Source organism: Theropithecus gelada, chromosome 6 (assembly GCF_003255815.1).
Source record: "Theropithecus gelada isolate Dixy chromosome 6, Tgel_1.0, whole genome shotgun sequence".
Lineage (NCBI taxonomy): Eukaryota > Metazoa > Chordata > Mammalia > Primates > Cercopithecidae > Theropithecus > Theropithecus gelada.
In genome coordinates, this window is record NC_037673.1 from 40451411 (window position 1) to 40478467 (window position 27057).

At 42.9% G+C, this 27057-nt stretch overlaps 1 protein-coding gene across 1 annotated transcript; it reads left to right on the forward strand.

Moving 5' to 3' along the window:
* The first annotated feature begins 234 nt into the window (after positions 1-234).
* Positions 235-14972, forward strand: CARD6 (caspase recruitment domain family member 6). The gene is made up of 3 exons (XM_025386848.1): positions 235-705; positions 2196-2750; positions 11791-14972. Exons 1-3 carry the CDS (start codon positions 423-425, stop codon positions 14064-14066), a joined length of 3114 nt encoding a protein of 1037 aa, XP_025242633.1. The 5' UTR covers positions 235-422; the 3' UTR covers positions 14067-14972.
* Positions 14973-27057: the final 12085 nt, after the last annotated feature.

Here is a 27057-nt window from a genome sequence, read left to right on the forward strand (position 1 = left end):
TTATTTTTATCTGTCTTCAACTTTATTTATTTATTGCTGTATATTGCCAGATTGCCCACCAAATATTAATTAATAATTTACAATCTTGGCATCATAGTATAGTTCTATGAACAGGGAATACCTAGTCCAACCTGAAGTTCAAGAGCGACTTCTTGGAGGAGGTGACCCTGGATCTGAGTCATGGTGAGAATTTATCAAGCCTTCAAAAGAGCAGATAAATAATCCACAAGGACCCCGGATCAGAGAGTGCTCTGAGCTGGGTTGCCCCACTGTGCTTGTATCTGCACTCTCCAACACTAGGCATCATTGACATGTTAAAGCTTAGCCAAATAAAATTGTTCTTTGTCATTCTGTTTTCAACTTTTACTTATTCATTAGGATGATGTCATAATCCATTTCCTGGTTTAGAGGAAACAGGAACAATGGCTACTGAGAGTTCTCCCTCAGAGATCATAGAAAGAGAACGAAAAAAGTTGCTTGAAATCCTCCAACATGATCCTGATTTTATCTTAGACACGTTAACTTCTCGGAGGCTGATTTCTGAGGAAGAGTATGAGACTCTGGAGAATGTTACAGATCTCCTGAAGAAGAGTCGGAAGCTGTTAATTTTGGTACAGAAAAAGGGAGAGGCGACCTGTCAGCATTTTCTCAAGTGTTTATTTAGTACTTTTCCACAGTCCGCTGCCATTTGCGGCTTAAGGCACGGTAAGTTGACTTTGTATACTTTCCGGGGTGAGAGGGAGGGGGCAGACTTTCTGAAAAAGAAAGAAAAAAAAAAAAAGAAAATTGTTGCCTTTTATTTTTGTTAGTCTTTTTCCAGAGATAATTTTCACTGAAATATGAAATAGGGAAAAACTGGAATTTAAAAAGTTTCTGAAATTTAACATCTTATTGGTTTACGGAATCGATAATTTGTTTTTCAGACTGTACTCAAAACTTGCAGTTGTTTGAATGCTAACGTAAACTGCTCATTATACTGACCGTAACATGCTGAACTCTCACAGTTGGAAGGAAAATACTGTTAATAATAACACAATCCAGGGTTTGTTTTTCAAGTAGGTGAATTCATGGATATTTACAGTGCCAAGACCACAAGCTGTATCTTTCACTTAGTATAGCCATTTTGAAAATACAAGGAAAATAATTTTTAACACATAGATGGCAGATCAGTAGTTTCATTTTTTTGGTGGTAAGAATGCCAGCAGCAGCCGTTTTCCGGAGCAGTTCCAGTGCTAATTCTTAAATGGTTCAAAGATAACTAGTAGTCCACGAAAAAGCAATTCTTCCAGTTGCTTAGCAATTCTGTAAATTACTATTAGGACTAGGTGTAGCTCCTTTGCTAGGAATCTAAAAAAACATTCAAAATTATTTTAAGGGATGTTAGAGGTAGAGGCTCAGTTAAAAAGGTGAATGTTAATGATAGCTAATTTAGGACAAGATTTATATGCTTAGAAATTTTTTTTTTATTATTTCTAAAGCACACTATTCCAAATTAGAGCCATTTGTTTACTGATTAGAAAGTATTTGTGATCAGATTTCATTAGCAGTGGCCCCAGGAGACGTGAGTCTGTTGTGAGTCACAGTAAGTCCACAAGTAAACACTGTTCATATGATTCAAATTTTTTGTTTTACTCACTTACCCTGGAAGGTTGCTGGGAAGGACTCAAACTTTAAGCAAGACAGTGGTGTGATCTGATTTTTTATTTTTTAGTGGAAAAAAGAAAGTTCTGAAAGTTGATATGTTGACATGCAAGTTATATAGGAGGTGTTAGGTATTTCTGTCCTCCAGTGAAATAAGAGGCGGCTGGGCAATCCCAGCACTTTGGGAGGCCGGGACAGGTGGATCACCTGAGGTCAGGAGTTTGAGACCAGCCTGATCAACAAAGTGAAACCCCGTCTCTACTAAAAATACGAAAATTAGCTGGGCACGATGGTGCATGCCTGTAATCCCAGCTACTTGGGAGACTGAGGCAGGAGAATCACCTAAACCCAGGAGGTGGACGTTGCAGCGAGCCAAGATCGTGCCATTGCAGTCCAGCCTGGGCAACAAGAGCGAAACTCTGTCTCAAAAAAAAAAAAAAGAAAAAGAAAAAGAAAAAGAAGAGGGATGATGCTTTGAGGCCTCAGGAACTCCAGCTATTATACAGTTTCTTTTTCGTAATTGGGAAAAACAATTCTTTTTCTTTTCTTTGCAGAAGTTTTAAAATATGAGAATATAGTACCTCCTCAATCTATGGAGGCAAGCAAGAATTCAGAAGATGCTTTTTCTCCTGGAATAAAAGAGCCTGAGACCCCTGAGATCACAGTGTTCTTCAATGAGAAGGAACACTTGAATTTGGAAACCTCTGAGTTTTTCAGGGACAAGAAAACTAGTCATAGGGAAACAGCTTTGTCTGCCAGAAAGAATGAGAAGGAATATGACACGCCAGAAGTCACATTATCATATTCAGTTGAGAAAGTTGGATATGAAGTTCCAGCAACTATTACATATATAAAGGATGGACAGAGATATGAGGAACTAGATGATTCTTTATACTTAGGAAAAGAGGAATATCTAGGATCTGTTGACTTCCCTGAAGATGCAGAAGCCACTGTGGAAGAGGAGGTTTATGATGACCCAGAGCACGTTGGATATGATGAAGAGGACTTTGAGAATTCAGAAACCACAGAGTTCTCCGGTGAAGAACCAAGTTATGAGGAATCAGAAACCAACCTTTCATTGGAGGAGGAACAGGAGAAAAGTATAGAAGGTATGGAAATACCTTGCATAGTTAGTTAGGCAACAACTTAATAAGTTAATAAGCTTGCCATGATGTAATGGGGATAGGAGGATGACACAGGCACAGATGTCAGCAGAAAATCAACTACCAAGAAATTCCTTGTGCCTCTCTGATCTGGAATCTCCTTGAGGTAGGTGTTGACTTAAAGGAGCTCCCAGGACCTACGAAATGATGGACAGCATACACGAAAGTAAATATTGATTGTCAGTTTGTAAATTTCTGTAGTTCGTATAAGGAGCTGCCAATCATTAATTTCCCATAATTCGTACAAGGAGTTACTAATCATTAATTTCAGGCTAACCTATTCCTCAGGTTAAATCACTTTGGTTATTTTAATGCCTTTGTGACCAGAGAGATGTGGGGATTATGGGTTTGACTATTTAAGTGAAAACAGTCAGTAAATGGCTAAGATCCCAAAATATTGTTACTTGGCTTGATCCAGTCCACATAATGCCATCTTGATGAGAATTATATTTGTATCTTGAATCTGAATATTTCCTTATTTAAAAAAGAATGTCTTTGAGACACAGTCTCACTCAGGCTGGAGTGCAGTGGCATGATCACGACTCACCACAGCCTCTAACTCCCAGGCTCAGGTGATCCTCCCACCTCAGCCTCCTGAGTAGCTAGCATTACAGGTACCCGCCACAATGCCTGGCTAATTTTGTATTTTGTAAAGATGAGATTTTGCCATGTTGCTCAAGCTGGTCTCGATCTCCTGGACTCAAGTGATCGGCCCAGCTTGGCCACCCAAAATGCCGGGATTACAGGTGTGAGGCACTGCACCTGGCCAAATCTGAATATTTCTTAATGAAAATTCAAAATGAGAAGTGTTTCATTGGAGTGATATTGCCTGGGAAAATAAACATCACTAAGTTCTGAGTAGAGGATGAAAATGTAACTACCATCTCACATTCATTTCAAATCTTGGGGACTCGTCATCCACTTATGGGTAGGAAGAGAGTCATTTCTTCCTCATCACACCTTATATTAGTTTGTGAGGGATGCTGTAACAAAATACCACAAAATTGGTGCTTAAACAATAAACACAAATTTCTTGTGGAGGCTAGAAATCTGAAATCAAAGTACTGACAGGGTTGGTTCCTTCTTCTTTTTTTTTTTTTTTGAGACAGAGCGAGACTCTGTCACCCAGGCTGGAGTGCAATGGTGCGACCTTGCTCACTGTACCCTCTGCCTCCCGGGTTCAAGCGATTCACCTGCCTCAGCTCCCCAAGTAGCTGGGATTACAGGTGCGTGCCACCACACCTGGCTAATATTTGTAGTTTTAGTAGAGACGGGGTTTCACCATGTTGGCCAGGCTGGTCTCAAACTCCTAACCTCAAGTAATCCACCCACCTCGGCCTCCCAAAATGCTGGGATTACAGGCATGAGCTGCCGCGCCTGGACAAGGGTTGGTTCCTTCTGAAGGATGTGATCTGAAGGATCCTAGCTTTCCTGGTGGTTTGCTGGAAATCGTTGACACTCTTTGGCTTGTGCAAGCATCCCTCTGATATGTCTTTACCTTCAAATAGCCTTGTCCCTGAGTGTGCATCCCTTTGGCCAAAATAAAAGACACGAGTCATACTGGATTAGGGCCACCCTAATAACATTATTAAAACTAATTACATCTGCAGTGGCCCTATTTCCGAATAACATCACATTCTGAAGTACTGGGGGTTAGGATTTCAACATACGAATTTTGTGAGGGACATAATTCAACCCATGCCTCTTACCCCACCCCCAAATAACTTCTTAATACATGATTATTTTGGGGCCCCATTCTTAATTTTTATTTATTTATTTATTTTAGTTGGCGCATAGGGTTGAATTAATTAATTAATTCATTGCATAGTGTCATCATTATTCTGCAAAAATCCCGTTTATCTATTCTGTTTTTTTCTCCATTTCCCATTTACTTTCTTCCATAGGTAACATTCTAATATTGCAGTGTGTCTCTTACATATTGTTTTATTTTCATGAAAATTTTTTTTCTGTATCAGGTACTGCCTGGATTTCACCAGGCTGCCCAGGCTGGTCTTGAACTCTTGGCCTCAATAATGCTACATAACAAATCATCTCAAAATTCAGTCACTTCAAACACTGAGAGTTTATTATTGTTCACATGTCTGTGGTTGGCTAGGCAGTTCTCTGGTCTTCCCTGGGTTCACTCATGCATGTGTGATGAGGTAGTTGAAGGCTGGTCTCTCATCTTCTAGCAGGCTACTCTGGGCTTGTTCTCAGAATAGATGCAGTATATATATATATATATATATATGTATATATATATATATATTTTTTTTTTTTTTTGAGATGGAGGCTCATTCTGTTGCCCAGGCTGGAGTGCAGTGGCATGATCTTGGCTCACTGCAACCTCTGCCTACCAGGTTCAAGCGATTCTCCTGCCTCAGCCTCCTGAGTAGCAGGGATTACAGGGGCCCACTACCATGCCTGGCTAACTTTTGTACTTTTAGTAGAGACGGGGTTTCACCATGTTGACCAGGCTGGTCTTGAACTCTTGACCTCAGGTGATCCGCCCATCTCGGTCTCCCAAAGTGCTGGAATGATGGGCATGAGCCACTGTGCATGGCCAAATATATTCTTATGACAAGGGTAAAGGAGAGAGAAGGGGAGAGAGAGCAAGGTGGAGGGAGGGAGACAGAGAAGTAGTGAAGGCTTTCTGAGTCTTAGCTTGAGAACGATCATCATGCCATCTGTATTAGTTTCCTAGGGCTGCTGTAACAAAGTACCACAAATGATTGGCTTTAGAACAACAAAAGTTTATTGTCTCACAGTTCAGAAGGCCAGAAGCCTAATGTCAAGGTATCAGCAGGGTCATGCTCCCTCCGGAGGTGCTAGGAAAGGATTTGTCTCAGGCTTCTTGCCTAGCTCCTGGTAGCTTCGTGCATTCCTTGACTTATAGATGACCATTTTCTCCCTGTGTCTCTTCACATCATCTATCCTCTGTGCATGTCTCTGTGTCTAAATTTTTCTTTTTTATGAAGACACCAATTATATTGATTTAGGCCCACCCCCAAGACCTTATTTTAACTTAATTACCTCTGTAAAGGTATAGATGCTGTTTATAAAATTACGCCACATTCTGCAGTACTGGGGGACTTCATATCTTTTTGAGGGGGACAAAATTCAACCCTTAACACCATTACTTCTGCCACATTCTGTTGACCAAAGCAAGTCTAAAAGCCAATCCAGGTTTAGGGTTGGGGGAAAACAAGTTCTACTTCTTGCAAAGTAAGATAGCAAAGAACCCATAACACCATTACTTCTGCCACATTCTGTTGACCAAAGCAAGTCTCAAAGCCAAATCAGGTTTAGGGTTGGGGGAAAACAAATTCTACTTCTTGCAAAGTAAGATAGCAAAGACTATGGATACCAGCAAGCCATTAATTGGGGACATTATTACAATCAATCAAACATCTTTAGCAAAACAGATCAAGAGAAGTCTTAATAATAATGTAGTTACGATCTGTAATGTAAGTCTAATGGCCGCCCATCCACTCTAGTTGACTGGAGGCATGTGGCTATTCTTTGTTTCTTTCTCAAGTAATATTTGTCTGTGCAGCTGAGAACCGGAAAAAAAAGTTCTAACTCAAAGGGAGGTCTTCATGCTTTTTGTCATGCAAAATTTTATGTAAAAAATATCACAGTGTCAAAGTCTCAGAAAGGCTTAAACTATTGCCTTGTGTGCTCTGCACTATAGAAGGTCAACTTGTATGGAGAGTATCAATTGACTCTCTTCCCCCTCCAGCTTGTAGTTGGGTTCAACCATTGGGTGGAACCAATATGTCTCCCTTTCCCTGTGGCCTTTCTTTTTTCCTGAAGATCCAGGTTTTCATTTTATATTATTTTCCTTTAGCCTGAAAAATTTATTTATTATTTCTCTCAGTACAAGTCTGCTGGTGGTAAATTCTCTTAGTTTTTGTTTATTGAAAGATGTTTTTGTTTTGCCTTCATTCCAGAAGGTTGCTTTTGCTGGATATAGGATTCTACAACGTTTGCCTTTAACGTGTTATGGATGCCATTTCTCTGTCTTTTTTTTTTGTTTTGTTTTGAGACGGAGTCTCATTCTGTCACCCAGGCTGGAATGCGGTGGCACGATCTTGGCTCACTGCAAGCTCCGCCTCCCAGGTTCACGCCATTCTCCTGCCTCAGCCTCCCAAGTAGCTGGGAGTACAGGCGCCTGCCACCATGCCCAGCTGCTTCTTTGTACTTTTTAGTAGAGACAGGGTTTCACTGTGTTAGCCAGGATGGTCTCGATCTCCTGACTTTGTGATCCACCCGCCTCGGCCTCCCAAAGTGCTGGGATTACAGGTGTGAGCCACCGCGCCCAGCCTTCTCTGTCTTCTAGCTTCCATTGTTTCTGATGCCAAATCTTCAGTCATTTTATAAGTGCTATGTCATTTATCTCTGGTTGTTTTCAAGATTTTTTTCTTAATTTTTTTTTTAGCAGTTGACTCTGATGTATCTAGGTGTGATTTTTTTTTTCTCTTAGTGTTTGCAGAGTTTCCTGAATCTATAAAAAACTTTTAATCAAATTTGGAAACTTTTCAGCTGTTATTTACCAAGATTTTTTTCTTTCTCACTTTTTCTCTTCTCTCGTTCTGAGACTTCAAGTACCTGAATTTTAGAGTTTTAAAAGTATTGTTCTACAGGTTCCAGAGACCCTGCTCATTTTTCTTTAATATTTTTTCTCTCTGTTCTTCAGGTTAGATATTTACTTTCTTCTGTCATCTCCAGTTTGTTGTTAGCCCAAGTAGTGATTTTAAACAAATTCATATATTGTGATTTTTAATTCCAGAATTTCCTGTTTAAAAGTAGTTTCTATTTTTTTCCTGAGAAATCCTATTTAATCATTCATTGTGGACTTAATTTTAATTTTTTTTTGGGAGGGGGGGACAGAGTCTTACTCTGTTGCTCAGGCTACAGTGCAGTGGTGCAATCTTGGCTCACTGCAGCCTCAACCTCCCAGGCTGAGGATCAAGCCATCCTCCCATCTCGGCCTCTCAGGTAGCTAGGGCTACAGGCACAGAAAATCATGGCTGGTTAATTTTGTATTTTTTGTAGAGATAGGATTTTCACAATGTTGCCCAGGCTGGTTTTGAATTTCTGGGCTGAAATGATCCTCCTGCCTCAGCCTCCCATGGTTTTGGAATTACAGGCATGAGCCACCGTGCCTGATTGTAAAATTCTTATATGCTAAATCTAACATCTGGGTCATTTTGGAGTCAGTGTCCATTGAGTATGAGTTACATTTCCTACTTCTTCCTATGTCTGTTAGCTTTGGATTGTGTTCTATCCATTGTATATAATAGGTCATACTCTAGATTGTTGTATTTCTCCCAAGAGTCTGAATAGTATTTTGGTCTGTTTTTGTCTCCAATTAACCTGACTGCCCTTAAATTAAAAATTTAGACTCCTTTTCCATGGTGGCAGCTGAAATCTCTGTTTATTTCTTTTTGCCTTAGCTGAGTTATTTTCATGAATTTTTAATTTATAAAACAGATTAGTTTCCTGATACTTTTTTCACCTAGCTCTGTGCTTAATTAGATGCATCTCTGTTTTGTGTGTACATCTACTCTGTTGCTTTGATCTGCTCCATAGTGACACTGTTATTACCTTGTGGACACACCTGGCTTGGATACTGTGGGTACTGATGTCTTTCTTTTTTTTGAGATGACAGGCTGGAGTGTAGGGGCACAATCTCAGCTCACTGCAACCCTGCAACCTCCATCTCCTGGGTTCAAGTGATTCTCCTGCCTCAGCCTCCCGAGTAGCTGGGACTACAGGCACCTGCCACCACACCTGGCTAATTTTCATATTTTTAATAGAGTCGGGTTGTCACTATGTTGGCCAGGCTGGTCTCAAACTCCTGACCTCAAGTGTTCTGTCCACCTCAGCTTCCCAAAGTGCTGGGATTATAGGTGTGAGCCACTGCACCCAGCCATGGGTACCAATTTCTGGCTGAAGAAGTAGAGAATTGCTTTCCTTAGGGAAAGTATGAGACAGGAAAAAGCAGAACTTAAAAGCTGTCCTGCAACCTACTCTCTCACTGCTTCCTCTGTGAACTCTTCATGCTAGATTCAACTTCCCCCTCACCTTTTTGCCCCAACACATATACCAGTTCAAGCAACTTTGAGAGTACTCAAAGGCTTCTTATAGTTACTTTTATTAATTCCTAAAATCCATGCTTTTCTCTTCTGTTGTTTCTTCAAGGCTATTTTTAAGGGTAATTTTACATTTTTACACTAGCTGGCCATCTGTCAGGAGTAGGAAATCCAATCTGATCTTCTCTCTCTGTTATGCACTATCTCTGTATTTAAAAGAAGTAGGTAGGCCAGCCAGAGTGGCTCGTGCCTACAATCCCAACATTTTGGGAGGCTGAGGCGGGCAGATTTGTTGAGCCCAGGAGGTGAGACCAGCCTGGGCAAAATGGTGAAACCCTGTCTCTACAAAATGAAGAAATGAAAAGATAGGTGGGGTTGATGGTGTGCACTTGTGGTCCCAGCTACTCTGAAGGCTGAGGCAGGAGGATCACCTGAGCCCAGGAAGTTGAGACTGCAGTGAGGTGAGATTGCACCACTGCACTCCAGCCTAGGTAACAGTACAAGACCCTGTCTCCAAAAAAAAAAAAAGGTAGAAGATAGTTTGGAAAATGGGAGATCAGGAAAAATTAGGTATAGCATGTAAACTCTGAGAAAAACTTTGAAGGAAAAATTAGGTATAGCATGTAAACTCTGAGAAAAACTTTGAAGGAAATAAAATCTTCAGTTCCTGTAAACTTCAGCAAGAGATAAACTTAAGAAAGAACCAGTATCGGCCAGGTGCGGTGGCTCACGTCCGTAATCCCAGGACATTGGGAGGCCGAGGCAGGCAAATCAAGAGGTCAGGAGATCGAGACCATCCTAACTAACATAGTGAAACCTCATCTCTATTAAAAATACAAAAAATTAGCCAGGTGTGGTGGCACCCATATATATGGTCCCAGCTACTCGGGAGGCTGAGGCAGGAGAATCGCTTGAACCCAGGTGGTTCAGGGTTTCACCATTTTGCCCAGGCTGGTCTCAACTCCTGGGCTCAACTAATCTGCCCACCTCAGCCTCCCAAAATGTTGGGATTGTAGGCATGAGCCACTCTGGCTGAGGTGGAGGTTTCAGTGAGCTGAGATCAAGCCACTGCACTCCAGCCTGGGTGACACAGCAAGACTCCGTCTCAAAAAAAAAGGAAAAAGCCAGGCACAGTGGCTCCCGCCTGTAATCCTAGCACTTGGGGAGGCTGAGGCAGGTGGATTGCCTGAGCTCAGGAGTTAGAGACCAGCCTGGGCAACACGGTGAACTGTCTCTACTAAAATACAAAAAAAAAAAAATTAGCTGGGCGTGACGGCGGGCGCCTATAGTCCCAGCTACTTGGGAGGGTGAGACAGGAGAATCACTTGAACTTGAGAGGCGGAAGTTGCAGTGAGCCAAGATTGAGCCACTGCACTCCAGCCTGGCGACAGAGCAAGACTCCATCTCAAAAGACAACAACAACAACAACAAAAAAAAACCAGTATCAACCTAGAGTATTTCTCATAGATGTATATAATTTAACCTTAACAAGATTTTTTGCATTGCTGCATGTAAATGTGAGCACATTTTTTAAAAATAAAAAACCTAAATGATCATCCATAGGCAATTGTTAAATACTCGATCCAAACTATGGAGTACCATGAAATAGCTAAAGTGAGTTAGGTAGATCAGTATGTATGCTGACTTGAAATAATTTGCAAGTAATACCACTAAGTGAAAAGAAGCTGAAGAATTATTTGTTTAGTATATATCATTTACGCAAAAAAAAAAAAAAAATAGCATGGGCTGGGTACGGTGGCTCACGCCTGTAGTCCCAGCATTTTGGGAGGCTGAGGCAGGTGGATTACTTGAGGTTAGGAGTTGGAGATCAGCCTGGCCAACATGTTGGAACTCCCTCTCTACAAAATACAAAATTAGCTGGGTGTGGTGGCGCACGTCTGTAATCCCAGCTACTCGGGAGGCTGAGGCTGGGAGAATTACTTGAACCTGGGAGGTGGATGTTGCAGTGAGCTGAGATCTTGCCACTGCACTCTAGCCTGGGTAACAGAGCCAGACTCCATTTCAAAAAAAAAAAAAAAATAGCATCTACTAAGTAAAACTATTTATTTCTATATATGCATGCATACTTAAGTACTTGCATAGAAAAAGGATGGGAAGCAAATATACTGTACCATATTGATATCTCCCCTAAAAACGAAGATGACTTGCCAGAATGGTGAAAGGAGACTTCTACTTTATTTATATTGTTTCAGTTTTTTTGCAATAAAAGTGTAGATTAGACCAGGTGTAGGGGCTTATGTCTATAATCGCAGCACTTTGGGAGGCTGAGGCAGGCTAATCACTTGAGGCTAGGAGTTCAAGACCAGCCTAGCCAACATGGTGAAATCCCATCTCTACTAAAAATACAAAAATTAGCTGGGCATGGTGGCACACACCTGTAGTCCCAGCTACTCGGGAGGCTGAGACACAAGAATAACTTGAACCCAGGAGGTGGAGGTTGCAGTGAGCTGAGATGGCTCCATTGCACTCCAGCCTGGGTGACAGTTTTCTTTCAAACTCTGTCTCAAAGCAAAAAATGATGCAGATTATTTATTTAATTTTAAAAGTCACGCTGAGCACAGTGACTCATGCCTGTAATCCCAGCACTTTGGGAGGTTCATTTGAGACCAGGAGTTCAAGATCAGCATGGGCGATATAGCAAGGTCCCATCTCTATTAAAAAAATAAAAAGTAGCCAGGCATTGTGGTAGGTGACTGCAGTCTCAGTTACTTGGGAAGCTGAGATGGTAGGACCCCTTGAGCCCAGGATGATGATCACGCCCCTGGATTCCAGCATAGATGACAGAGTGAGACTGTCTCAAAAAAAGAAGTCGATGGGGGAAATTGAGATTCTGAACATGGCATTCACTATTATCTTCTCTCCTACAGAAAGAAAAAAGGTGTTTAAAGACATCCTGTTATGTTTGAACATGGATAGAAGCAGAAAGGTTCTGCCAGATTTTGTTACACAATTCTCCTTAGATCGAGGACGTAAGTGGACCCCGGAGAGTCCAGCAGACTTAGCCTGGAATTTCCTGATGAAAGTTCAGGCACTAGATGTGACAGCTAGGGATTCAATCCTCAGGCACAAGGTTCTGGATGAAGATAGCAAGGAGGATTTGCTGCCTGGAGTGGAGAATTTGGAAATTCGAGACATACAAACCATTAATCCCCTTGATGTCCTTTGTGCCGCCATGCTGTGTTCAGATAGCTCTTTGCAACGCCAAGTCATGTCAAACATGTATCAGTGCCAGTTTGCTCTTCCCCTGCTACTGCCAGATGCAGAAAACAACAAAAGTATCTTAATGCTGGGGGCCATGAAGGACATTGTGAAGAAGCAGTCCACACAGTTTTCAGGAGGGCCTACAGGGGAGACAGAAAAGTTTCTGACTCTCATGAAGATGCCTGTCATCTCTTTTGTGCGTCTAAGATACTGTAGCTTCTCTAAGTCCAGAATCCTCAACACACTTCTCAGCCCTGCCCAGTTGAAATCACACAAAATCTTTCTTCATCAAGATTTGCCTCTTTTGGTGCTTCCCCGGCAAATCTCTGATGGCCTGGTTGAGATAACGTGGTGTTTTCCTGATAACGATGATAGAAAGGAAAACCCCTGTTTTTTCCAAAAGCCTGTTGCTCTGGCTAATCTCCGTGGAAATCTAGAAAGCTTTTGGACTCAGTTTGGTTTTTTGATGGAAGTTTCTTCAGCTGTGTTTTTTTTCACTGACTGTCTAGGTGAGAAGGAATGGGACTTGCTAATGTTTTTAGGAGAAGCTGCCATTGAAAGATGTTACTTTGTTCTCAGTCCCCAAGCCAGGGAGAGTGAAGAGGCTCAAATTTTTCAGAGGATGCTGAACTTGAAGCCAGCACAGCTACTGTTTTGGGAAGGGGGAGATGCTGGGAACAGAAGGAAGAACATGGAGGGCCTTCAAGCTGCCCTCCAGGAAGTGATGTTCTCTTCTTCCCTCAGATGTGTGTCTGTGGAGGATATGGCCGCCCTGGCCAGGGAGCTGGGGATTCAGGTAGATGAAGACTTTGAAAACACTCAGAGAATTCAGGTTCCCTCAGGAGAAGACATGGCTGGAACAGCTGAAGATGAGGGTCAGCAAAGACGCAGTCAGCTAAAAAGCTCATCTAAAAGCCAAGCTCTAATGCCAATACAAGAGCCTGGAACTCAATGTGAGCTCAGCCAGAATCTTCAGAATCTCTATGGTACCCCAATATTCAGGCCTCTTCTAGAGAACTCCTGGCCCTTTCCAACCAGAATTGGAGGTAACTTTAACCATGTTTCCTTGAAAGCCCCCTGGGTTATGGGCCACCCCTTTGGGTCAGAGCAGAGACCTAAGTGGTTCTGTCCTTTGCCCTTTCAGAATGCAAGGGCCCAGGGTCGAGGTAAAAGTTTTGGTATTCAATCCTTCCATCCCCAGGTATTTTATTCAGGTGAAAGATTCTTGAAATTTTCCAGAGTTGCTCGGGGAGGTCACTTGAATGGAACATTTGGGAGACCGCCAAGACCCATTTGTCAGCATGTACAGGCCTGCCCTGAGAGACCACAAATGATGGGAACTCTTGAAAGGTCTGGGACAGTAGTCTCCCAGGTAGGTCACTCCTATTCCCTGGGTTCACAGCCAGCAAGAGCAGTAAGGAAGCCATGGCCTCAGCAAGCTTGTACCAGGGGAACAGAATTAACTGAAGCAACTGGAAAACTGATAAGAACATCCCATATTGGAAAGCCTCATCCTCAGTCCTTTCAACCAGCAGGAGCCACACAAAAACTAAGACCTGCTTCTCAGCAAGGAGCCCAGAAGAAGATGCAGGTTAGGGCTTCAAATCCAGCTCTCCAAATAGGGTCCTATCCCATATCCAAGAGCTCTCAGTTCAAATCCGATCAGTCCAACCCATCCACAGTCAAACACTCCGAGCCTAAACTCTTCCATTCTGCGCCCTCTCAACCTACACTTTCTCAGAAAAAATCCTGTCAGTCCCAGCCCTCCCAAACTAAACCTTCTCCATGCAAGCCCACTCAACCTAAGCCAAGCCAGCCCCAGCCTCCCAAGTCTAAGCCTTCTCAGCCCAGACCCACTCAACCTAAGTCATCTTCAACCAATCCTTCACAAGCTAAGGCACACCACTCAAAAGCAGGGCCAAAGAGGGGAGGGAAGCATTAAAGAACTAAGTCCAGAGATCTATAAAGCATATCCTTTACCCAGGCCATCCCAATCATATAGTAAGCAGAAGAGTTGCCATGAAGGTGAAAGACTACTGTCACTAGCATGTAAAACAAAGAAAGATATACATGACCGAATTGGATATCTTTTTTTTTGTTTGTTTGAGACAGAGTTTTGCTCTTGTTGCCCAGGCTGGAGTGTAATGGCACGATCTCGGCTCACTGCAACCTCCGCCTCCCAGGTTAAAGAGATTCTCCTGCCTCAGCCTCTCGAGTAGCTGGGATTACAGGCATGAACCACCACACCCAGCTAATTTTGTATTTTTGGTAGAGGCAGGGTTTCTCCATGTTGGTCAGGCTGGTCTTGAACTCCCGACCTCAGGTGATCCACCCACCTAGGCCTCTCAAAGTGTTGGGATTACAGGTGTGAGTCACCGCTCCCAGCCTGAATTGGGTATCTTTAAGATATCTGTGAGAGTTGTATTCATAACCAAGAAGAAAAATATGAAAATAAGACTAGAATCAAGCAGTAGATAATTGAATCCAATCTTGAGTATTATTAGATAATGTATAGCTTGCACCCAGGGAATGGGGGTCTATGAGACAGCCCCACTTGGAGAAGAATGGGGTTAGGGTCTCTAATTGCAAAGTAACTGTAAAATAGGACGAAAGTTGCCTCTGTGTCTGAAAAAGTGTCTTAGTTGTTGGCTGCTCCAGAAATGTCTTTGTCAAAAGTTTCTGGTTCAATATCAGCCAGTGAGCAGATAACCCTGCTTATTTGGTGTGGTTAAATCAACTAGCTTCTGCTAATAGCCCCAATTTGCTTGAATGGTAAAACTCTCTCATTTGACCCTTATAGGTAGAAATAATGAATTAACAACCAATAAAATTAATTATTTGGCATTAACTTTGGAAAAGATCTATGTTTGTTTCATATTTGATACCATTTGGCTCTGTCTGCACCCAAGTCTTATCTCGAATTGTAATCCCCATGTGTTGAGGGAGGGACAAGGGACCAGGTGGGAGGTGATTGGATTATGGGGCAAGTTTCCTCCGTGCTGTTCTTGTGATAGTGAGTGAATTCTCATGAGATCTGATGGTTTATTTTTATTTTTTTGAGATGGAATCTTACTCTGTCACTGAGGCTGGAGTGCAGTGATGTGAACTTGGCTCATTGCAACCTCTGCCTCCCAAGTTCAAGCAATTTTCCTGCGTCATCCTCCCAAGTAGCTGGGATTACAGGTGCCTGCCACCACACTTAGCTAATTTTTGTATTTAGTAGAGATGTGGTTTCACCATGTTGGCCAGGCTGGTCTCAGACTCCTGATCGCAAGTGATTCACCTGCCTTGGCCTCCCATACTGCTGGGATCACAGGCGTGAGCCACCACGTCCAGCAGAGATCTGATGGTTTAAAAGTGTGCCACCTACCCCCTTGTTCTCTCTGTCTTCTGTCGCCATGTAAGCTACCTTGCTTCCTCTTCACCTTTCATCATGATTGTAAGTTTCCTGAGGCCTCCCCAGCCATGCAGAACTGTGAGTCAATAACCTCTTTCCTTTATAAATCACCCAGTCTCAGGTAGTTCTTTCTTTTTTTTAGACGGAGTCTCGCTCTGTCACCCAGGCTGGAGTGCAGTGGTGTGATTTTGGCTCACTGCAACCTCCGCCTCCTGGGTTCAAGCGATTCTCCTGCCTCAGCCTCCCGAGTAACTGGGACTATAGGTGCCTACCACCACGCCCAGCTAATTTTTGTATTCTTAGTAGAGACAGGGTTTCGCCATATTGGCCAGGCTGGTCTCAAACTCCTGACTTTGTGATCTGCTTGCCTCAGTCTCCCAAAGTGTTGGGATTACAGGCATGAGCCACCATGCATGGCCTCAGGTAGTTCTTTATAGTGGTGTGAAAACAGGCTAATACAATATTTTAAATATTTGTAACAGTTAAGAAAATTGAACTTATTAGAGGGTCTGGTATTAATATACTAATACTTCATGATTAAAATTTAAAATGTTATTGAGTTTTCAATTTTAGAGTTGTAATTTTCTTAAGTTAAAAGATAAGTTTACAAAAACATTGAAATGTTAAAGAGAACTTAAGATTTACAGAATTTATATTTTTATCAGATTCATATTATTCTAAACATTTGGGTAAATTCTGCTTGTTAGAGGCATTAAGGAAAAATAGTGTATTAAATTTAAAATATTTAAGTGACATTTAGTTAACTAGGTTTGTAAATGACATCAAGTATGGATAAAAGGACACTTTAAAAATGGGTGTTAAAATTCACTAGATTAAGAATAAAATAATAACGTTTATAAACTGAACTTAGCCTCAGTTTGTGAATTGGTAACTTTAGTAAAATTTCTTAATTTAAAGCACTACAGTAGCCCCCAAATAGTCTTTTATGTGTAAAAAAAGTACCTTCAAGTACATCAAAAAAGAAAAAGTCATATTGACAAATGAATGAGAGCTGGTCTTTGAAAAGGAATAATTAATCCTTGAGAACATTATCCTATCACAATATATTTCCTTTGTACATGTATTAAACAATCAATATTGAGTGGTTCTTTTTTTTTTTTTTGATGGAGTCTCACTCTATTGCCAAGGCTTGGAGTGCAATCTCTGCTCACTGCAACCTCCTCCTCCCGGGTTCAAGTGATTCTCCTGCCTCAGCCTCCCGAGTAGCTGGGATTACAGGCATGCACCACCAAGCCCAGCTAATTTTTGTGTTTTTCGGTAGAGACAGGGTTTCACCATGTTGACTGGGCTGGTCTTGAACTCCTGACCTCAAGTGATCTGCCTCCCTTGGCCTCCCAAAGTGCTGGAATTACACGGTGTGAGCCACCGTGCCTGGCCCTAAAGGAAGTATTTCTAAAGGACTGAACAAGATAAAGGAAAAGAAAATGCAAAGGAGAGTGCAGTACCTTGGATCCGGTAAAAGCACTCTATAGAAGAGAAGAAAGTACCTTCCCCAGTCAGAAGAGCTGTTTGGAAATGGCCTTGGGTCTAGTTCGTTGAGGGATACAACAGGCTACAGTGAGTGACCTGAAGGAAATAAATATCTCCTCCCTACCTCTGGTCTGCTGCTGGTGCATCCCCTTGGCCAAACCCAGTCAGAAGCCAGAGGGTAAGGTAGCCCGTCCAGGCAGCCCATGTAGTCCAGCCTTTTAGGATTTAGAGCAGAATGGACAGTGGATTTGCAGGGGCAAGCAGGAGACATCCAGCAGATTCCTCTCTTTCCATCCCATTCTTCTTTCTTTTTCTTTTTTTTGTTTCTTCTGTCTCTAACATTTATTTATTGAGCATCTATTATGTGCGAGGCTGTGGAATGTTTACAGGTAGCCAATTACATTTTTGAGTTTGTACTAGGGTTGAATGTGTCAAAGTCAAACATAGTGTTAGGAGTAGGCAGTATAGATAGCATGAAATGTTGGTTTTTTCAGATGTATTAAGAAAGTCTGGGCCGGGAGCGGTGGCTCATGCCTGTAATCCCAGCACTTTGGAAGGCCGAGGTAGGCAGATCACAAGGTCAGGAGACCAGCCTGGCTAACATAATGAAACCCCGTCTCTACTAAAAATACAAAAATTAGCTGGACATGGTGGCAGGTACCTGTAATCCCAGCTACTCAGAGGCTGAGGCAGGAGAATTGCTTGAACCTGGGGAGGCGGAGGTTGCAGTGAGCCAAGATCACACCATTGCACTCCAGCCTGAGCGATAGGGTGAGACTCCATCTCACAAAAAAAAAAAAAAAAAAAAAAAAAAGCCTGAATTCAGCACGTGAAACAACATTTTAAGAGTACCGCTGCATGAAGCACAAGTCCAATTGTACTCAGTCAAACATGGAAAAACTCAAAACTTGTTTATAAGCCAGGAGCAGTGGCTCACACCTGTAATCCCAGCACTCTGGGAGGCTGAGGCAGGTGGATCACCTGAGGTCAGGAGTTCAAGGCCAGTCTGGCCAACATGGTGAAACCCCGTCTCTACTAAAAATACGAAAATTAGCCAGACATGGTGGTACATGCCTGTAATCCCAGCTACTTGGGAGGCTGAGGCAGGAGAATTGCTTGAACTCAGGAGACGGAGGTTGCAGTGAACCAGGATGGTGCCACTGCACTGCAGCTTGGGGCGATAGAGCAAGACTCCATCTCAAAACAACAACAACAACAACAACAACAAAACACAAAAACTTGTTTATATATGTATACATTATATATATATTATTTACTACATTGAAAGCATTCAAGTTTGTACTTGACTGTTTTTGTAAGCAGATGTCACTCAATGATTTACCACTTTCGACACCTGAAAATCCTATCTTCTTCTTTCTGTATTGCCCACCCTGGTCTCGAACTCATGGGCTTAAGTGATCCTCCCAGCTTGGCCTCCCAAAGTCCTGGGATTACAGGCATGAGCCACCCTGCTGGGCCTGAAAATTCTGTCTCAAACGTCTTAAATTCATTTATATTTTGTACAAGAAAGTAAATAAAAGTTGTCTTTTTAACATTAAAAAAATTGTGTTCTTTGTTGAGATGCTTGAAAGGCATGCATACCAATGTGATACAAAGACTGGGTGTTGGGCAAAGTTGTGCATTTAATGAATCAAATTAGCTTCATAAACCTAGGTTTTGCCTGTTTCACTTGATCTCCTACATTTTCTTAGGTATTTGAATTTTTCATGGTCTCTTCTTGTGATTAAGGTGTTTGCTATATAGGATTCACAGAACCAAAATATTTGGTGGGGAAGATAAACATCATTCTGATTGCCAGTGGTTCAGTCTGACTTAATAAGTGCCTTTAAGTGCTAATTAGCTAAGGGCATCTTAGCCTTTACTCTAACAAATACCAGTGCCTTTAAGTGCTAATTAGCTACTAGTATTTATTAGAGTAAAGGCTAAAATGCTGTAGTAAAAATAAGGCAAAAGTATAATGGCTTAAATACTATGGGAACTTATTTCTCTCTCATGTAACACTTCAGCCTGTCTAGTTTGATGGAGCAACTTTTCTTAGTAGGGTTAATCAATAACTAAATTCCTTCTGGTTTGTTATTCTTCCATTTCCTTGGGCATCATCCTGTTCTGTATGAATGAAGCTGGTCTTTCTCATTTCTTTGATTCAGTTTACAAAACAATGAGAAAAGGCAAAGTTCAGAGGGACCAACTTGACTTTAAGTTAGAGATGACTTGGAAATGTTAGATGTTTTACAATCAGCTCCCATTGGCTCAGACTTGGTCATATGGCCATATGTAGCTGCAAGGGAGGTTGGGAAATGCAGTTACTAGTGGCATGACTGTGCATCCAGAAATAAGAGGAGGAGAAACAGTCAATCACAATATTGTAGAATATCAAAAACACCAGGTTGGGCATAGTGGCTTACACCTGTGATCCCAGTACTTTGGGAGGCTGAGATGGGAGGACTACTTGAGCCCAGGAATTTGAGACTAGCCTGGGCAACATAGTGAGGCCTCATCTCTACCAAAAGTAAAGAAGATTAGCTGGGCGTGTTAGCATGTGCCTGTGCTCCTAACTGCTTGAGAGGCTGAGGTAGGAGGATCCCTTGAGCCAGGGAGGTTGAGGATGCGGGGAGCCCAGATCGTGCCACTACACTCCACTGTGGGCCACAGAGTGGGATCTTGTCTCAAAAATAGAAAAGAAAAGAAAAGAAAGAGGCCCAGGTAAAGTCAACAGATAGTACCCCAAAACAAACATTGATCACAATTTACTACTTATAGACGATACATTATTTTAGTGATGGGGAGTGGTAGCAATGGTCTAAATTGAAGAGCAAATTTTGAATGATGTTTCAATGACAAAAAATTTTTAGATTGTACACTCGTTTGATAAAGGAATGTTGCTATTGTGATCTGGGTATGGCTGCTCCTTACCCTAAAGCACACATGAAAGCTGTATCAAAATGGAGTCACTAACGTTAAGAAAACCCTGAAAAAGGGAGCGAGGGAAAGCCATAAAGAGAGAGTTCTCGGCTGGGCGTGGTGGCTCATGCCTGTATTCTCAGCACTTTGGGAGGCCAAGGCGGGTGGATCACCTGAGGTCTGGAGTTTGAGACCAGTCTGGCCAAACTGGTGAAACCCCGTGTCAACTAAAAATACAAAAATTAACCAGGCATGGTGACACGTGCCTATAATCCCAGCTACTCAGCAGGCTGAGGCAGGAGAATCCCTTGAATCTGGGAGGCGGAGATTGCAGTGAGCTGAGATCGCGCCACTACATTCCAGCCTGGGTGACACAGCGAGACTCAGTCTCAAAAAAAAAAAAAAAAAAGAGATAGTTCTCAACCGGGCATGGTGACTCAGGCCTGTAATCTCAGCACTTTGGGAGGCCAAGGCAGGTAGATAACTTGAGGCCAGGAGTTCAAACTCAGCCTGGTTAACATGGCGAAAACCTGTGTCTACGAAAAAAGAGAGAGAGAGAGAGAGAAGTCTCATGTATTATGCCTAATAACAAAAAAGACTACAAAAAACATAATCTTGCACAAAGACCATCTCAACCTTATACAAAAAAATACTACTACAAGGACATCTGCCTAGCAACTGTCTATCTGACCTTGGACTGGTGTCACCCTTGTTACTGATCTTTGTAGCCAAAGGTAATTATCTCAAAACAATTATATAATCCTCCTCATTCTTTCCTTTAAAAACCTTTGTCTTCCTTTTCCTCCCCAAATACATAGTTTACCAAGACATGCCTGTTCCCATTGCACACTGTATTCCCAGATTAACATTTTCCATTAGAGAGCCTCTCTGCTTATAATTGAGGTTGACAAGGCCATAAAGATTTATTTTCTTCATGTTTAAAAAAATTTTATTCACCAAAAACCTTGCAAGGCCATAAAGATTTCTGTTATTCCATAAACTAGACTGTAGACTGTCTTGACTTTTCTTTTTTCTTTCTTTTTTTTTTTTTTTGAGACAAATTCTTGCTCTGTCACCCAGGCTGGAGTGCAGTGGCGTGATCTCGGCTCACTGCAACCTCCGGGACTCACTGCAACCTCTGCCTCCTGGGTTTAAGCGATTCTCCTGCCTCAGCCTCCAGAGTAGCTGGGATTACAGGCACCCACCACTGCACCCAGCTAACTTTTTTGTATTTTTAGTAGAGATGGGGTTTCACCATGTTGGCTAGTTGGTCTCGAACTCCTGACCTCATGATTCACCCGCCTCAGCCTCCCAAAGTGCTGGGATTACAGGTGTGAGCCACTGCTCCTGGCCTTGTCTTTTCCTTCTTTCATTTTGTCTTTTTTTTTTTTGAGATAGAGCCTTGCCCTGACACCCAGGCTGGAGTGCAGTGGGCCATCTCAGCTCACTGCAACCTCTGCCTCCCAGGTTTAAGATATTCTCCTGCTTCAGCCTTCCGAGTAGCTGGGATATTACAGGCACGTGCCACCACACCCAGCTAATTTTTGTATATTTAGTAGAGACAGGGTTTCAGCATGTTGGCCTGGCTGGTCTCGAATTCCTGACCTCAGGTGATCTGCCCTCTTAGACCGAGCCCGGCCTAGATTGTATTTTCTTTCTTTTTTTTTTTTTTTTTTTTGAGACAGAGTCTAGCTCTCTCACCCAGGCTCTGGAGTGCAGTGGCATGATTTTGGCTCACTGCAAGCTCCACCTCCCAGGTTCACGCCATTCTCCTACCTCAGCCTCCTGAGTAGCTGGGACTACAGGTGACCGCCACCACACCTGGCTAATTTTTTTTGTACTTTTAGTAGAGATGGGGTTTCACTATGTTAGCCAGGATGGTCTTGATCTCCTGATCTTGTGATCCACCCGCCTCGGCCTCCCAAAGTACTGGGATTACAGGTGCAAGCCACTGTGCCTGGCCCCTACATTGTCTTTTCTAATCTAAGGTGTCAGTATTCTTCATACCCTCCTGGCCTGGCTCAGTGACTCACACCTGTAATCCCAGCACTTTGGGAGGCCGAGGCAGGCAGATTACCTGAGGTCAGGAGTTCGAGACCAGCTTGGGCAACATGGTGAAATCTCATCTCTACTAAAAACACAAAAATCAGCCGGCTGTGGTGGCATGCGCCTGTAATCTCAGCCACTTGGGGAGGCTGAGGCAGGAGAATTGCTTGAAACCAGGAGGTGGAGGTTGCACCGTGGCTGAGTTTGGGCCACTGTACTCCAGCCTGGGTGACAGAGCCAGATTTCGTCTCAAAAAAAAAAAATCTAAAGCAGTGGTTTTAACATTTGAGTGTGTGTAAAAATCGTATAGGGTAGATGTTAAAATTGCATATTGCAGAGCTTCACCCAGAGATTCTGGTTCACTAGGTCTGGGGTGGGCCTGAGAAATCTGCCTTTTTTTTTTTCATTTCATTTTTAAAATTTTCATTTTTTTGTGTGTGGATACAGGGTCTCACTGTGTTGCCCAGGCTGGTCTCAAACTTTTGGACTCAAGCAATCCTTCTGCCTTGGCCTCCCAAAGTGCTGGGATTACAGGAGTGAGCCACTGTGCTTGACCTGAGAAATCTGCCTCTTAACAGGTAGATCACAGGGGTTTACTGTTAAAACCCAGATATAGCCTGGGCGAAAAGCCTGTTTTCAGGTGCTCAGAGAAAGATATTTCCATCTAGGCCAAGAATCCTGGCTGGGGTGGTTTTTTTTCGTTACTCTTATTAAACTCATTATTCATCTCCTGCTGGAAAATTGGGCACAAAAGCTGGTGGAATGTGTTGCCGGAAGTCAGGGACCCTGAACAGAGGGACCAGCTGGAGCCTCAGCAGAGGAACATAAATTGTGAAGATTTCATGGACATTTTTCACTTCCCTAATAATACTCTTATAATTTCTTATCCCTGTCTTACTTTAATCTCTTAATCCTGTTATCTTCCTAAACTGAGGATGTATGTCACCTCAGGATCACCGTGATGATTGTGTTAACAGTACAAATTGATTGTAAAACTTGTGTGTTTGAACAATATGAAATCAGTGCACCTTGAAAAAGAACAGAAAAACAGTGATTTTTAGGGAACAAGGGAAGACAACCATAAGGTCTGATTGCCTGTGGGGTCGGGCAAAAAGAGCCATATTTTTCTTCTTGCAGAGAGCCTATAAATGGACGTGCAAGTAGGAGAGATATTGCTAAATTATTTTCCTAGCAAGGAATATTAATATTAAGACCCTAGGAAAAAAATTGCATTCCTGGGGGAGGTCTATAAATGGCAGCTCTGGGAGTCTTGTGAGTTTGGCCCCAATCTGATAAAAAGCCTGAGTCTCCATTGTCTTCTTGAAAGCGCCCCATCCAGGGCTTCCAGAGCACCCCTTGGGGCTCCTCTTCCCCATCCAGACCTCACCCAGACTGGGGAATTGACCTTACTGACTTCTTAATGTGCATTACAGGCTGTCCTTGCTCAAGCCACTCTTGCCACTCTGTCCCCAAGGCCCAGGTTACTGTTGTGTTGGGATGATATCTCAAGTATTGGTTGACATATTTTTGTTTTTGCCTTTTTTTTTCTTTTGTTTTTGAGACTGAGTCTCGCTCTGTCACCCAGGCTGGAGTGCAGTGGCAAGATCTCGGCTCACTGCAAGCTCTGCCTCCCAGGTTCATGCCATTCTCCTGCCTGAGTCTCTTGAGTAGCTGGGACTACAGGCGCCCGCCATGACACCTGGCTAATTTTTTGTATTTTTAGTAGAGAACTTAGCTAGGAAGGTCTCGATCTCCTGACCTTGTGATCCGCCCACCTCAGCCTCCCAAAGTGCTGGAATTACAGGCATGAGCCACCGCGCCTAGCATATTTTTGTATTAATAGTATTTCCTGCTCTCTTACTCCATCCCTTCATTGAATTCAACTATGGGAGATAGGACAGATATTAAAGGCATGCAGTAGTCAAACCTATCTTCGGGTTTTATTCTTTTTCCTGATACCCAGGAGTAGGGGTGGAGATTACCAAGGACAGGGACTAGGCCTGTCTTATGAGTTTGAGATAATGACTGAAATACGCCCTGGTCTCCTGCAGTACCCTCAGGCTTATTAGGGTGAGGAAAAAAATCGCTCCCTGGTAAATTTGAGGTCAGACCGGTTCTGTGCTCTCGAACCCTGTTTTCTGTTGTTTAAGATGTTTCTCAAGACAATACGTGTACAACTGAACATAGACCCTTAGCAGGAGTTTTTGATTTTGCTCTTTGCCTTGGGATCTTTGCTTTGCCCTTTGCCTTGTGATCTTCATTGGCCTCAGAAGCATGTGATTTTTGTTCTCCTTTTTGCCCTTTGAAGCATGTGATCTTTGTGACCTACACCCTGTTCGTACACCTCCTTCCCTGTTGAAGTCCTTTAACAAAAACCTGCTGGTTTTGCAGCTCAGGTGGGCATTATGGTCCTACTGATATGTGATGTCACCCCTGGAGGCCCAGCTCTAAAATTCCTTTCTTTGAACTCTTTCTCTTTATTTCTCAGACTGGCTGACACTTAGGGAAAATAGAAAGAACCTATGTTGAAATATTGGGGGCGGGTTCCCCCGATAGAAATGAGATGAGAATGAGGTAAAAATTTATAGCCCTTTAAGATTAGGGCTGTTCTACTTATAAGTTTCTATATCTAGCACTTTTAATTTTGTCTGCAAATTTTGTACCTGATTAAATGTAAGTGACCTCCTTATATTTTTCATAATGTGCTTCTTTCTCCTTGCTCCATGGCTAGGACTTGATTTTTTTTCCTTAAGTCTCAATCCTTCCTTCTTCTTGCCCAGTGTCACTGGGGGATATGATATCATTCTTTCAGCATTGAGAGAATCACTTTACTAGGGTAACACACAGTATAATTTTTGGCCTGGAGCTCGATTTGATACTGCCATATCTTTAGGCCTCATGGACTAGATGAATTTTTCAGGGACGGTCGAGGCAGAGAGAGTGGAGAATAGATCAAGATATTGAGATACACTTGTAATCCCAGTGCTTTGGGAAGCCGTGAGCGGATCATCTGAGGTGAGGAGTTCAAGACCAGCCTGGTCAACAGGTGAAATGCTGTCTCTACTAAAAATACATAAATTAGCTGGGCGTGATGGTGCATGCCTGTAATCTCAGATACTCAGTAGGCTGAGGCAGAAGAATTGCTTGAACCTGGGAGGTGGAGTTTGCAGTGAGCCGTGATCATGCCACTGCACTCCAGTCTGGGCGTAAAGAACAAGACTCCATCTCAAGAAATTAAAAAAAAAAATTTTTTTTAAAGATATTGAAATACTGAGATGCTGTGAGTTCTCCTGAAGAGGCTCGGCTCCCTAGTCCCTGTCCTTGGTAATCTCCACCCCCACTCCTGGGTATCAGGATAAAGAATAAAACAGGTTTGACTACTGCATGCCTTTAATACCTGTCCTATCTCCCACAATTGAATTCAATGAAGGGATGGAGGAAGAGAGCAGGAAATACTATTAATACAAAAATATGTCAACCAATCCTTGAGATATCATCCCAACACAACAGTAACCTGGGCCTTGGGGACAGAGTGGCAAGAGTGGCTTGAGCAAGGGCAGCCTGTAATGCACATTAAGAAGTCAGTAATGTCAATTCCCCACTCTGGGTGAGGTCTGGATGGGGAAGAGGAGCCCCAAGGGGTGCTGTGGAAGCCCTGAATGGGGCGCTTTCAAGAAGACAATGGAGACTCAGGCTTTTTATCAGATTAGGGCCAATTTCCTTACTTTTGAACAAAACCTACTTCAGGTTCTTTTAAGATAAGGAATGAGAAAATGTTTCAGAAACTAAGAGACAGCACCACCAAAGGAGTATTCTGCTGCCTCTTTCCTCTGCCTAAACTATGTTTTAAATTATTCAGATTTCAAAAATACAGTTGCAGTCCAGGGTTGCCTGATGAGAGTGTTGCTTCATTCTCCCTTCACAATAGCTGTTATGGTGAGGAGTGTGCTTGGCCGGCTGACCCCCGTGACACCTTGGGGATCCACTCTGCAGCTTTGCTGAAGCCACACTCTCATAAGCTGCTTCCAGCCAGTGACTGGGCGTGGTGGTGTAATAGAGCTGGGCCAGTCTTTACCATGTGGGACTCCTCTACCAGTCAATCTTTGACCTGGGGCTCTTTGTTGGCCTGGTTGAGACTTTCTCTGAGCTGTGCCGTTGTCAGAAGCTCATCCATTCCTCCATCCCCTCTCTTTCTCTTTATAGGTATCAGCCCCGCATGGCAGTGTGAGGCTCTCCCTGCCTACTCAGGCTCTATCCTCCCTTCATGCTTCAAAGACTTTTCTTACACTTCTAATTCCATCTCACCATCTGCTTCCCAGCGGACCAGAACTGGCACAGGCTCTTTATGAAAACTGTTCATTCTTTTTTCAAATGTCCGAGCGGTTTCACATACTTACCCCACCCTCCTTTTTGTGAGAAAGCAGACCCAGGGATTTTTGTCTATAACTATTGAGATGGGATTTTTCCCTTGACCTTGACCCCCTTCGTGGGAAGGAACTGGAGTGTCTCGTTTCACTCAGCCTGCAGTCCATGGACGGCTAAATGTTAACAGTTCAGTGAAGGGTCAGGGTGACAGCCTCCTGCACCTGCCCTATTTTGACACCCAAGTTCTTGTTCTGCGTCCAGGAAGGATCAAGTCACAGGAACTGTTTGAAAGATGATGAATGCGGAAGACTTTATTGAGCAGTAGAAGTGGCTATCATGGAAGGGGAGCTGAAAAGAGGATGGTGCAGGAAGAAGGTGATCTTTCCCTAAAACTCAGCCATCTCTGACTGGGCTCCCCTCCAAAATCACACCATCAGAAGTTAGCCACATTTTTCCATAGTCTCTCAGGCTTCATTGTTTCTCTGCTCGTCTCTCAACCGTTTGCGTCCCCAAGCCGCAGCAGCTTGTATCCCTGAGGCTCAACCACTTGTGTTGCTCTTTCTTTCCTTCTTTTTTTCTGCCAGCTGGTCTGGATTTTACAGGCACAGGATAGTGGAAGGGGCTGTCGAGGCGTGTAAACCAGAGCAACTCCATCTTGAATGCAGCTAGGTAAAATGAGGTTGAGACCTACTGCGTTGCATTCCCAGATGGT

Excerpts from the sequence above, each read along its gene's own strand:
- CARD6 (XM_025386848.1), top strand. The coding sequence starts at position 423 with ATGGCTACTGAGAGTTCTCCCTCAGAGATCATAGAAAGAGAACGAAAA. Across the intron at positions 706-2,195 it reads CATTTGCGGCTTAAGGCACG|AAGTTTTAAAATATGAGAAT; the intron begins GTAAGTTGACTT and ends TTTTCTTTGCAG. Across the intron at positions 2,751-11,790 it reads ACAGGAGAAAAGTATAGAAG|AAAGAAAAAAGGTGTTTAAA; the intron begins GTATGGAAATAC and ends TCTCTCCTACAG.